Source organism: Neoarius graeffei, chromosome 22, assembly GCF_027579695.1.
Source record: "Neoarius graeffei isolate fNeoGra1 chromosome 22, fNeoGra1.pri, whole genome shotgun sequence".
NCBI classification, from domain to species: Eukaryota; Metazoa; Chordata; class Actinopteri; order Siluriformes; family Ariidae; genus Neoarius; species Neoarius graeffei.
In genome coordinates, this window is record NC_083590.1 from 17,293,982 (window position 1) to 17,307,792 (window position 13,811).

Below are 13,811 nucleotides of genomic sequence, written 5' to 3' on the forward strand. Positions count from 1 at the left end.
TTAAAGGTGGGAAAAGTTTTGAAATTATTTATCATGGTCTCATTTTTTTAACATCAGAAAAGCCTATAATTTTAACGGGGTGTGTACACTTTTTATATCCACTGTGTATACGCACACACGGTTAGTCAAAATTACGTATGTTAACACTTAAATGGTAGAAACCAATCGGATCTGTAGTGGAAGTTCATCAATGGTGTACTGCACCATCTGTAAGTAGATGTTTGACGCAACTGTTGGGGTGTCAAAAAAGTAGGGCCTAATTATGCCAGCAGCGGTCACGGTACACTATACATTCAGGAGAAAAATAATCCATTAGTGTTAACATAATTTTGACTAACTCTGTATATATATAGGCACCCCTCGTTAAGATATGTTCTTAGGCTTCTAATAAATTATTTTTTGTAAAATAATATAGGACAACAATGCAAAAAAGAGAAAAATCCAACCTTTAATTCAAGTGCATTTATTCAGTGGGAAAAAAAATCCCACATTAAGAAATAATTCTTTTACATGAAATCATGTGTGCCACAATTATTGGCATCCCTGATGTTAATACTTTGTACAACTCCCTTTTGCCAACAAGACAGCACTTAATATTTTCCTATAACATTTCACAAGATGGGAGAATACAGAGAGAGGGATATTCAATCATTCCTCTTTGCACAATCTTTCTGAATCATCCAGAGTCCTGGGTCCTCTCCTATGCACTCTCCTCTTCAGCTCACCCCACAGGTTTTCAATTGGGTTGAAGTCTGGGGACTGAAATGGCCATGGGAGGAGCTTGATTTTGTGTCTGGTGAACCATTTTTGTGTAGATTTGGCCACATGTTTAGAGTCATTATCTTGCTGAAAGACCCAGTGACGACCCATCTTCAGCTTTTGGGCAGAGGCCACCAGATTTTGATTTAAAATGTCCTGGTATTTCAAAGAGTTCATGATGCCATGCACCCTAACAAGGTTCCCAGGGCCTTTGGAAGAGAAACAGGCCCACAGCATCACCGATCCTCCCCCATACTTCACAGTGGGCATGAGGTGCTTTTCCACATACTCATCTTTTGTGATGTATTAGAGTGTTTGTTGCCAAAAAGCTCTATCTTGGTCTCATCTGACCAAAGCACACGGTCCCAGTTGAAGTCCCAGTACCACTTAGTGAACTCCAGATGTTTACATTTATGCTTGTAAGTGAGAAAAGGCTTTTTCTGTGCATGCCTCCCAAACAGCTTGTTGGCATGTAGATAGCGCCTGATGGTTGTTATGGAGACTTTGTGACCCCAAGATGCTACTTTTTGATGCAATTCTCTGACAGTGAGCTTTGGAGAACTTTTTACTTCTCTTTCCATCCTCCTCACTGTGCGTGGTGGCAAGATAAACTTGCATCCTCGTCCAGGCTTGTTTGCCACTATTCCAGTTGTTTTAAACTTCTTGATGATTCCTCTGACTGTAGATATGGGCAGGTGTAGGCGAGCGGCTATTTTCTTGTAGCCATTGCCTGACATATGAAGGTCGACACACATCTGCCTTACTTGAATGGTGTGTTCTCTTGTCTTTCCCATGTTAAAGAGTGGATAAGAGAAATAGGCCTCTGTGTCACATCATATTTATACCCCAGGGAAACAGAATGTGATGAATTACTAATTAAAGGTTCCTAGATACTCTGATCAACTTTATAAACTACAGTAGAAATGACAGAAATGCTTCAATTACATTTATTTTCTAGGAATTGTTATGGGTGCCAGTAATTGTGGAATAGGTGATTTTATGAAAAATAATTATTTCTTAGTCAGGGATTTTTTTTTATTCACTTGAGTTAAGGGTTACATTTTTCTACAATTTTCAGCATGAGATTATGCTTCTGCAATAAAAATTGAATTTATTTTAAGGCTTTTAACACATCTTAACCAGGGGTGCCAATAATTGTGGAGAGCGCTGTATATATATGTTTGAGATATCTTTAGCCAGACTGACTATTTCTAATTTAACAGTTAAAATGCCTCTGTACCTGATGTGACCTTTGCAGGAATGTGATTAAAATGTAAATTTAAAAAATTTTCACATTACTTCAAAGAAATTTCTTGTAGAAAAAAATGTATTTTCATCGTAACCTGATTTAACCTCAGCCACAGCAACACGTGATGGGTTTTCCCAAACTGCCACACATACTGGATTATTTACAGGGAAGTGCATTGTGGGAAAAAAAGTCACCAAAATGGACTTTTTAATTTTCCTTAGAGTGTGATTACACAGAACTAGTATTTCATGAAAACACTCACCTGTACGTCTTTGTGGAATGAAGTACTGAAACAATAATAAATAACAAGAAACTTAATAAGAGTACTGATAATGTGTGAAAAAATCATGAGTGTGTAGTGTATACAGTACTTATTTATTCATTTATTTATGTTTAAATCTCCATCTGTGGTGGCCTTTGTGTATTGACAACTTTCACATTACCCATAATGCTTTGCACTTTGGAGGGTAACCAAAATATAAACAAACTAAAACAACATGACATTGCACACTGACAGGGATCTTTTGAATTTAAGTCTCCTGAAAATTTTCAAAGAAGTGCCAAAACTAATAAAACCAAAGCTGAAAGAAATCTGCAAAGCCTTTTCTGTGGACTTCAAGAAATCAATCGGTAAAAAACTGCTTGTAAATATCATATCGAATGCTTTGAATGTCTCCACTTCGGGTGACAGTGAGTCAGCAGCCTTCTTTGTCTGTCAGCATGGGTGTTCCAACAATTACTGACCTGCAGAAGGTAAAAGATTCGCAGAAGAGCTGAGGAAGATCGACACTGATCATAGAAGAATCCACAGCGAAATCGTTTTTGCTGGGTGCTGGTAACGACGAGAAAGCCATAAGAAAATACAAAATGCTTCGTGCATGGGAACACAAGCACGGAATTCATTCAGTGGAGTAAATACTGTCAACACAGCAGAACTGTTAAATTTCTTGTTTAAGTTGATTTTGATTTCCTTCACTCTGATTTGAGCTCATATGCTACCAGATTACGACAATCTTTGGGCTGTTAGAGGAAGCTGTTCGGACTACAGGGTCAAATACTACATTCAATCTCCCTACAGAAACACTAAAAGGAGAAGGACATGTAAGCTTACTGACACTGCATCATTTGTGCTTTGTTTTGGGAGTTGATCCTTCAATAAAGTCGTCCTTTTCAGTTCTTTGACTTTTTTGGTTTTTGCACTTTTTATGACTAAACACAAAGACAGAGGGGTTGTCAGCTTTGTGACTTGGATCATCAGACTTTACTCCACCACTGAAGTGTGTAGAACACAGTCGCGTGTTGTCTGTTGGTGTAAAATTTTGACGGTGAATTCTGTCCCACCACGCTTTTCAACGCTTAGCCTCTTTAGGTATTTTATAAAACTTTAAATCAGGAAAAGTTGTTTTGCTCCTGTGTGAATTCGAAGAAATGGCTGAGGTTATCTGACTTAGTAAACAAATATAGCACCTGGTTACCCCCCAAGGCGCAAAGCATTATTGGTATGTGAAAGTAGTCAATAACTGATCTGTTGAATGTAATATTGATAGGGTGTGTCCTGAGGGATACATATGTCTGAAAGCAGGGGAGAACCCGAATTACGGATACACCAGCTACGACAACTTCGGCTGGGCCTTCCTCTCCCTCTTCCGCCTCATGACACAAGACTTCTGGGAAAACTTGTTCCAGTTGGTTTGTACATTCATTTTCTTTTTGAGACTTGGATGCTAATATGCACACATTATTCCATTCACATTTCTTTATCATTGCTTTGTCATGCTTCACTAATGGAGCTGTGCGGTTATTGAGTAAGTACTGAACCATTTTCACATTTAAAACTCTGGGCACACAAGTGAACACTCACTGCAGTACACACATGGGGATAGTTTAAAAAATCACATACAAGGGTTCTTCAAAAAGTTCTCGGTTTCACCTTGAAGACATCTCAGGAGAAAGATTGTTCTTGCATTATTTTTCTACATTGTAGTCTCCTTTAATTTCAATGCACTTGGTCTACTGATGTTCAAGCTTCGCTGTCCATTCAAGGAAGAAGGTCACATCTTGAGCCTCCAGATTCTCCTCAACAGCATGGATGACTTCATTATCACTGAAAATGGTGACCAAGCAGGTTTGAGAAACAGGTAGAAGTCAGACAGTGCCAGGTTGGGTGAGTAAGGTGCGTGGGGCAACAGTTCAAAGCCACATTTGGCTTCCGCCAGCTGTGCTGTATGGACAGGCGCATTGTCCTGGAGCAACAGCATGCCAGCTCCAAGCTTTCTTTCCTCTCCTTTTTTCATTGATTGCTTCTAAAATTTGAGTTTTTGTGGGCGGTGATATAAAGCTTTTTATTCTATCCACATTCACTGGATATGAATCAATCGCATGCTCTGATTGGCTACTCTACTACTAGGCTATCAGCTCATATACCGTGAGTAGAGACAAACAAAATGGCGGCACATATTGCTGAACCAATCGAGAACGAAATAAAAACTCTACTCGAAAACAAAACCCCCCAAAATACAAAAAAAGCGCAACAAAATATGGAATAAAAGTATTTGATGGTAAGAACATATCTTTTTTATTTTTCAAGAATTATTATTATTATTATTATTATTATTATAAACAAATTGCTCCTGTCATTTCGCTGGTTTGTTCACATTTTTCATCTTTAAGCATTAAAATTTGTTAATTTTTTTTTAGATTGGTTCAAAAGCTCAAAGAACTTTGAAAATTACAGAACTGAAATGTCCAAGGAAGAATTAAATAAATGTCTAAAGCTATTCTATGACAGCAAGAAGGCACTTTCTACAAAAAAAAAAAACACTAAAGACAATTCGTGCTGCCATCGATAGGTTTTTAAGAAGTCCGCTTGAGCGGAAATGATTTTGTCGGACATTTTGTATAAAGTTTTTATGTATCAAATTTGCAAAAAATTAACATAAAATGCTCAATTTCTCAAAATCCAGTGAATGTGGATAGAATAAAACAATTATTCCACTCAAACTCGTTGTACATGGCTTATAGACAACTCGGTGCTATGCGACTCGTTGGCTATCAGCTCATGTATGACTTGATTTCATTGAATAACTGTTAATTAGTATACAGCTATGGCCCAAAATGAGAGTCATGCCCCTTGTTTCCAGGTGAGGCCAAGAACTTTTTTTAGTACCCTCATACATTTGACATTGGATTATATGAGTAATAGTATGCACTCACACATGATGTGTGAAAAAGATGTGAACATACATTTTACCATATTATGCCCTAAAATCAGAAATAATATGAGTATAAATACATCTTGATAAAAAAATCAATAAACCCATGTGCCCCGTATGTGAAAAATTAACATAAATGAATCATGTATGAAAGCACAAGTGAAAATAAAAACACACATCCAACATTTGACAAGTAAAAAACAAAACAAAACAAAAAAAAACCAACAACAAAAGAGGTCATTAAAAAAATAGATCTGAAAATATCACTATGGTGGTCTGAGAAAATGTGATTGTTGTAGATTTTTAAAAAAATTTTGATGTAATATTTTTTTCAAGATCTTGAGCTTCACTTATCACATACTAATGTCATCTTGTGTATTTCAGACTCTCCGGGCAGCAGGGAAGACATACATGATCTTCTTCGTGGTCATTATCTTCTTAGGCTCCTTTTACCTGATCAACCTGATTTTGGCTGTGGTGGCAATGGCATATGCGGAGCAGAATGAAGCCACTATAGCTGAAGCTAAAGAGAAGGAGGAGGAGTATGCCAGGATCTTGGAGCAGCTCAAAAAGCAATCTGAGGCAAGTATGAGCTCTCATTATGTCACTCATTTCATTCCCACTTTCCCTAATTAGCATGAAGCTTGCATTCTCAATGGAGTTCACAAGTGCAAAGAGGTTTTTAGTTAGGAATTCAGGATTCAAGAACTTTATTTCCATAATAATGAAAACCAGACTGTAGCTTGCATATGTAATTGTGCAAATTTGGAATAAGATAAAATGTTGCCATAAAAATAGGAAATATAATATAATCAACAAGTTTACCATAAATTCATCACAAGCTAAATCATGTCTGAGCATAGGGCTTGGTTAAGGTAAGCTTTTGCAGATATGACATGCAGTGCTTTAATATTTTACAGGTAAAACTTTTTTTTAAAATATTACAGTCCCATCTAAATATTTCATTTGTCCAACCAGTTAAAAAAAGCCATGGTGATGAAAGGAAGTACGACGTCGCTCTCGAGCAAAAAGAAAGCTGATGGCGGCACTGAGTTTGATGAGAATCATGAAGAGCATGGCATTGCCCCGAAACATGGAGAGGTAATGAACAAACTCCTAAACTAAAAGAAAAAGCTAACTTATCCTAAACACCATCGGTCTCTTAAAATGGCTCCTGTAGTACTGCAAGTCAAGAACACATTCTAACTAAACACACAGTTCAAGGTATGTTTAATTATCATGGCTATTTTTATAGCCACGTAAATATCCTTCAGCAAATCCATGATAGTATCCTGAAACTGAGAAAATTATGACTAAAACACTGACTAAAATGAGACAAAAATGAAAACAGTTCTACTGAGTAAATCTTGACTAAAACATTATAACAAAAAAAGACTAAAATGTGACTAAAACCAACTACAATTTTCAGTAATGCTAAAGTAGCTGGAATCACTTCATGGTAGATACTAGTAGGCTATTTTGAGCCTTATGGGGGTCAATTGGCATGCATTCTGGGCCCTTCTGTCAGAATACGTGAGAGCCAGGGAGTTACCTTGACAACTGGGAGGGCGTGGCTTCCACCCCCTGAAAGTCTTGTCAAAAATTGCTGTAGGTCAAGCGCCAGATGAATTCATCTGTCACAACCATGAAGGCATCCATGAACGTCCTTGAAGCATACATAAACCTTATGTGAGCTATCGGGCATTCTGTCACAACTATTATAGCATTCTGTCGCAACTATTGAGCTCAAAATATTCACGGAACAACATTGTGCAGAAAGTGAAAAGTTTGCCTAGGGGGTGTGGCTTCTTTTGTCTTGCCGTAGCTATGCCGTACTGCAGTTGTGAAAACCGTACACACTACCCTTATTACCATAAGGCCCTACATCGCTGCCACCATTGGTTTTACCGGCAGCTTCCGTCTCTATCGTCATTGTTACCGTGGCTTCATTTGCATATTTGCTCCACCGAAATTTATGCAATGGATCACCTCCAAAATCTGCTGGAATGGCTACGGTAGCCCCAGTCACGGTTCACACGGATCAACCGGCTATGTGTGGCCTTAGCATAAGCGACTAAGACTAAAACTAAACTTAAAATTCTTGTCAAAATTAACACTGACTTCAAGAGTGATAAAAAGAGAGTCTGGTGAGGGAAAGAATTTTTATGGCTGCTATTATGCAAGTGACAACAGGAACAAATTTGTTTTGCAGGTTCCACAACCTTAACCTTTATCTATCTATCTATAAATGGATAAAAATGTGGATATCCATTGAATATAAATGAATAAACAGCGTGCTCTTTAATTGAGGGGAAAATGTTCTCCTTGGCAAAATGTTCTATGAGGAATAAAATACTTTGTGGCATTCTATTATAGGAAAATCACCAAATCATTCGATTGATTTTTTTTTCCTATTACAGAACACCTGATCATGTTTCATTCCATTCTTGTATTCACGAAGGTGCAACTGATCGATTACAATGTCAGTAGCTTAAAAAAGTGAATGATTGCTGTAGTTGATCAATATTTAATGTTTTCAATGCTGCCAAACATTACAGTCCAAGCTGACTCTAATTATTTAATTTCTTTTCTGCTGTGTCTAAAGTCTACTGAGGTGTCCAAATTAAATGGATCCAAAGGAAGTATGGACTTAATAGAAGTACCTGGCCAGCACAACAGGAAAGCCAGTGCAGTGAGCGCTGCAAGCCATACACTAGAAGGTGAAGTCTTTAGTTTATTCATGGGAAATGAAAAGTGATTCAACAGATTTGACAGAATAATGAACAACATATTTGTGAGTTAAAAGTAGGTCTAGTTGGATGCTTCAGTGGCTTGCAATGAATAAGATGTTAATTTCCTGTTTATGCCTTCTTACGTATTATATTTTCAGAATTAGAAGAGTTGGAAAGACCATGTCCACCTTGCTGGTACAAGTTTGCAGACATTTTCCTAAAGTGGAACTGCTGTACACCATGGCTCAGATTCAAAAAATGGGTGTACTTTATTGTGATGGATCCTTTTGTGGACATGGGCATTATTATCTGCATTGTACTAAACACTATGTTCATGGCCATGGAACATTATCCAATGACTCCTGAGTTTGAATCTGTCTTGTCCACAGGGAATTTGGTAAGGCACTAGATATAAACCTAAATGATATATCACCGGTTTATTCCACTTGCATTTTCAAAATTGCCCCCCTACACACACACACACACACACACACACACACTAAGTTATGAACACTTCCTTCTAGGTGTTCACTGGTATCTTCACGGCTGAGATGGTCCTCAAACTCATAGCGATGGACCCATACTACTACTTCCAAGTTGGCTGGAATATATTTGACAGCATCATCGTGACCATGAGTCTTGTGGAACTTGGCTTGGCTAATGTAGAAGGCCTCTCTGTGCTCCGGTCCTTCCGACTTGTAAGTAATTGTCTATCCACTTACCAGAAACTGTATGTAAACAGATGCGTAAGAGAATTGCACAGAGTTCAGGTTATCTGTTTTTGCTAATGAGGTAGTTCATAGATTGTCTTCTTGTAATAGCCTGAGTGTGTGCCAACTCTGCCAACACACTGAATATTAAAGTTAAGATGATGGAAGACCTATTGCTCCTCATGTCCAAACACCTGAAATTGAACACTCATCCCTCTATTTCATGTCAAATAAAACCATGGAAGCAAGAATGAAGAATTTGGCCTACAATCAGTGGACAATTTAGTTGGACATGAAAGATTGGAACACAGCAAACCTATTGGAGGGCTTCACACCTTTGTTTTGGTAACTAGCTGACATTACACTAACTGATTTTTCTCAGAGTTCATAGGATACAAAAGAACAATCTTTTCTTATATCACTTTTTTATTGGCAATTTCAGTCCATCACAGAACAAGCAAACATATGAATGCTTAAAAAAACACGAACCTGGGAAGAGTCATATTGTGTGGTGTTGGCATTTTTGGAGATGAATTGGAGAGTTTTTGCTCTTTGCCCTTTTATTATGTTTGTGTGTGAAGCAACAAGCCCACACTACTTTATTTTCTTGAGTAGCTGAGTTTACAACAGCTTGCCATATTCAGCCTGTCAGTGTGCTGGAATGTGTACTTGGTGCTTATGTGCTTGTGAACCTATGAGAGAGACTGGTACTGGGGCAGAATGGGTGATGCAGAAGCAGGATCTATGAGAGAGACTGGTACTGGGGCAGAATGGGTGATGCAGAGGCAGGATCTATGAGAGAAACTGGGACTGGGGCAGAATGGGTGATGCAGAAGCAGGATCTATGAGAGAGACTGGTACTGGGGCAGAATGGGTGATGCAGAGGCAGGATCTATGAGAGAAACTGGTACTGGGGCAGAATGGGTGATGCAGAAGCAGGATCTATGACAGAGACTGGTACTGGGGCAGAATGGGTGATGCAGAGGCAGGATCTATTACAGAGACTGGTACTGGAGGAGAATGAGTGATAGAGAAGCAGGATCTATGAGAAAAATGAAAACTGGGCAGAATGGAAGGTGGAGGGGAAAGATCTTGGGAAACAGGTCTGAGACAAATTGTGAAACAGTGCCACAGAAGCACATTGACAAGGGACAGGATTTACAAGAGAGACCAACACTGAATGGAAAATACTGTAACAGCATTGACCAGAGAGATTGACACTGTGACATGATGAGTAATGCAGGGCCGGGATTAATGAAAGATCAACGTTGGAGAATAACATGTGATGCAGTGACCCTGACTGATTAAAGAAATCAACACTGTGGCATGATGTATGATGCAGGGGCAGGGCAGAGGAGAAAGATTGAAATTGGGGAATGATGGGTGACACAGGGGCAGGATTGATGTAACAGATCAACATCAGGACATGTTGGGTGGGTGATGCTGAGGCAGGTTTGAGGACAGAGTTTGACAGGAATGCAGGATCGGTAACGCAGAGAGTGGAATGAGGACAGTGTGACAATGGGATGGCACCAATGGATGGTAGAGGGCCAGAATTGATGAGAGACTGGAGCAGGGTGAACGAGTCAGGGACACAAGCCATTAGAGAGACCAACATTGGGAGAGGACTGGTGATGCAGTGGCAGAATCTCTGAGAGAGACCAACACTGTTACAAGGTGAATGATGTAGGGACAGGACTGACAAGAGTCTGAGAAAAGACAGCAAAGCAGCATATATCACTCAAGTTAAGTACCTTTGCTACTATAGAATTACTTGCTTTAATCAGACAGACACAGACAGAGTTGTGGCAGTGGAGGTCATGATACTTTAGACCAGCAGCAGAGTGGGATTTTTAAGGATGGTGAGGTGAAAGTGCCAGTGGCCCGAGAGGCTATCTTGCCTTTCCTGCAGTTTCCCTGAACTTTCACCTAGGGTCTATACACTATCACAAATAGGGGTACAGTAGGAGTCCATTTCTGTCCCCCAAGGTACAATCTACACTAATGTACCCCCTAGGGCTCAATACTGGACTTCAAGGTAACTATGTGGACCTTTTTTAAGGTCAAAAAGGTACATATATGTTCCCAATCACTATATAAAAGGTACAAATAAATACCTTAGAAGGTACTGCCCCAGTGATAAGCCATTGTACCCCCTAAAGGTACAGTGATGTACTTTGTTTTCTGAGAGTGTAGCCTAACACTCCCACAACAACACTAGTAGCTAGTAGGCCAGATGGCTTGTGGACAGTTAGCTTTTTAGCAGGCTTCACTCTTGATGATAGCTGAAACTGGGTAACAAGAAGTTATCTCTCTCACTGTGAAAATCGCACAGCAATTCAATACGAAATCATAATTGGCATTTTTTCACAGGTTTTATAATCAACATATACTCAAAGTAAAGCAAGCACTGGCAGCAAAAGCTTTGCAGTACCATCAGAAATAGTGACACGTTATTAGATGGACCAGCTTTATCAGCTTGATCTACTTGAATGGTGTAAGACAAGGCATCTCATTGCTTCTCTTCAAACTCCTGCTTTTGACTCAGTAGCTCTTTTACTATAAACTTACTATATCCAGAGTTGTACAGTCGTCTAACACAGGGAAGCAAGAGCATGGCAGATGTAACCCCATAGTGTATTTCTTAGGGTTTAAATTCAAGCATAATTACCATAATCATCCATTAAACTTTAGGTACAGTGGTGCTTGAAAGTTTGTGAACCCTTTAGAATTTTCTGTATTTCTGCATAAATATGACCTAAAACATCATCAGATTTTCACACAAGTCCTAAAAGTAGATAAAGAGAACCCAGTTAAACAAATGAGGCAAAAATATTATACTTGGTCATTTATTTATTGAGGAAAATGATCCAATATTACATATCTGTGAGTGGCAAAAGTATGTGAACCTTTGCTTTCAGTATTTGGTGTGACCCCCTTGTGCAGCAATAACTGCAACTAAACGTTTGCGGTAATTGTTGATCAGTCCTGCACACCGGCTTGGAGGAATTTTAGCCCGTTTCTCCGTACAGAACAGCTTCAACTCTGGGATGTTGGTGGGTTTCCTCACATGAACTGCTCGCTTCAGGTCCTTCCACAACATGTCCATTGGATTAAGGTCAGGACTTTGACTTGGCCATTCCAAAACATTCACTTTATTCTTCTTTAACCATTCTTTGGTAAAACGACTTGTGTGCTCAGGGTCGTCGTCTTGCTGCATGATCCACCTTCTCTTGAGATTCAGTTCATGGACAGATGTCCAGACATTTTCCTTTAGAATTCACTGGTATAATTCAGAATTCATTGTTCCATCAATGATGGCAAGCCGTTCTGGCCTAGATGCAGCAAAACAGGCCCAAACCATGATACTACCACCACCATGTTTCACAGATGGGATAAGGTTCTTATGCTGGAATGCATTGTTTTCCTTTCTCCAAACATAACGCTTCTCATTTAAACCAAAAAGTTTTATTTTGGTCTCATCCATCCACAAAACATTTTTCCAATAGCCTTCTGGCTTGTCCACGTGAGCTTTAGCAAACTGCAGATGAGCAGCAATGTTCTTTTTGGAGAGCAGTAGCCTTCTCCTTGCAACCCTGCCATGCACACCATTGTTGTTCAGTGTTCTCCTGATGGTGGAGTCATGAACATTAACATTAGCCAATGTGAGAGAGGCCTTCAGTTGCTTAGAAGTTACCCTGGGGTCCTTTGTGACCTCACCGACTATTACACGACTTGCTCTTGGAGTGATCTTTGTTGGTCAACCACTTCTGGGGAGGGTAACAATGGTCTTGAATTCCTCCGTTTGTACACAATCTGTCTGGCTGTGGATTGGTGGAGTCCAAACTCTTTAGAGATGGTTTTGTAACCTTTTCCAGCCTGATGAGCATCAACAACACTTTTTCTGAGGTCCTCAGAAATCTCCTTTGTTCGTGCCATGATACACTTCCACAAACATGTGTTGTGAAGATCAGACTTTGATAGATCCCTGTTCTTTAAATAAAACAGGGTGCCCACTCACACCTGATTGTCATCCCATTGATTGAAAACACCTGACTCTAATTTCACCTTCAAATTAACTGCTAATCCTAGAGGTTCACATACTTTTGCCACTCACAGATATGTAATATTGGATCATTTTCCGCAATAAATAAATGACCAAGTGTAATATTTTTTGTCTCATTTGTTTAACTGGGTTCTCTTTATCTACTTTTAGGACTTGTGTGAAAATCTGATGATGTTTTACATCATATTTATGCAGAAATATAGAAAATTCTTAAGGGTTCACAAACTTTCAAGCACCACTGTAGATGCTATAAAAAGGCAGCAGCATAATCATCCTACAAACCTAGCTCTAAACCAGCCAGTCACTAATCATAATAAAGCTCTTATTGGCTAATGCATTTTAGAAAGTGTCTGAATTCAAAAAGACCATAATTTTTATCTATGGCTTCCAGTGTGTTTTAAAACATATGTTAGCAAAATGTTTTTGTGTATGCATTGTGATGTAGCTAGCTAACAACAAAAATTGCCTTCGGGTTCTTTATAGATTATGTTGTCATTCTATGTTTTTATAGCTACCGACAGCTGGCTCATGGCTTCAGCTAACCATTGCATGGACGTTTGCTGCTAACCCATCATGTGGTTGTAACATTGTGTTTTGCGTTATATTCAGTTACATACACTGTGGTATTTGTACACACATGCAGAATATAAATGTCTTTAATCATTGATGCTCGTAAATTACTTTTTTAAAATCTGATATTGTTTTATCAGAATGTACAGGCGTGTTGCTGCAGTTTTTTTTTAATTCTTTATAAGCGATATATTTCAGGATGCTTCTATTGCATGATATTTGGCCCAATTCCCAGTCAATGTATCCAATAAACTCTTGCCTAGATGAAGACTTTGGCATGGGGGAATGGCGAACAGAGTGGTAGTGTTAGCATAGATCATAAGAGATATAGTGAACATTGAGAAAATTCTTGAGTGTGTCATGAATTTTACAATGAGATAATAGCAAATGTGCCATAGTAGGCAGTATTTATTATAACCACTGGCTGCTTAACTTTTTATTTATTATCCAAACATTGCAATTTCTCTCATCTCCAAAGGTTTATTACCACTGCTTTTCAGCTCATTAAATGGT

The 13,811-nt window shown here is 38.8% G+C and overlaps 1 protein-coding gene across 1 annotated transcript in view; it reads left to right on the top strand.

The window, feature by feature from the left end:
- The window catches only part of scn4ab (sodium channel, voltage-gated, type IV, alpha, b), a 58,720-nt gene that overhangs the window by 21,726 nt on the left and 23,183 nt on the right, over window positions 1–13,811 (top strand). Inside the window, exons 9-14 of the mRNA XM_060904499.1 lie at window positions 3,556–3,697; window positions 5,605–5,802; window positions 6,199–6,321; window positions 7,826–7,940; window positions 8,111–8,349; window positions 8,477–8,650. Coding sequence (XP_060760482.1) covers window positions 3,556–3,697; window positions 5,605–5,802; window positions 6,199–6,321; window positions 7,826–7,940; window positions 8,111–8,349; window positions 8,477–8,650 — 991 coding nt within the window. The remainder of the gene's footprint in view (window positions 1–3,555; window positions 3,698–5,604; window positions 5,803–6,198; window positions 6,322–7,825; window positions 7,941–8,110; window positions 8,350–8,476; window positions 8,651–13,811) is intronic.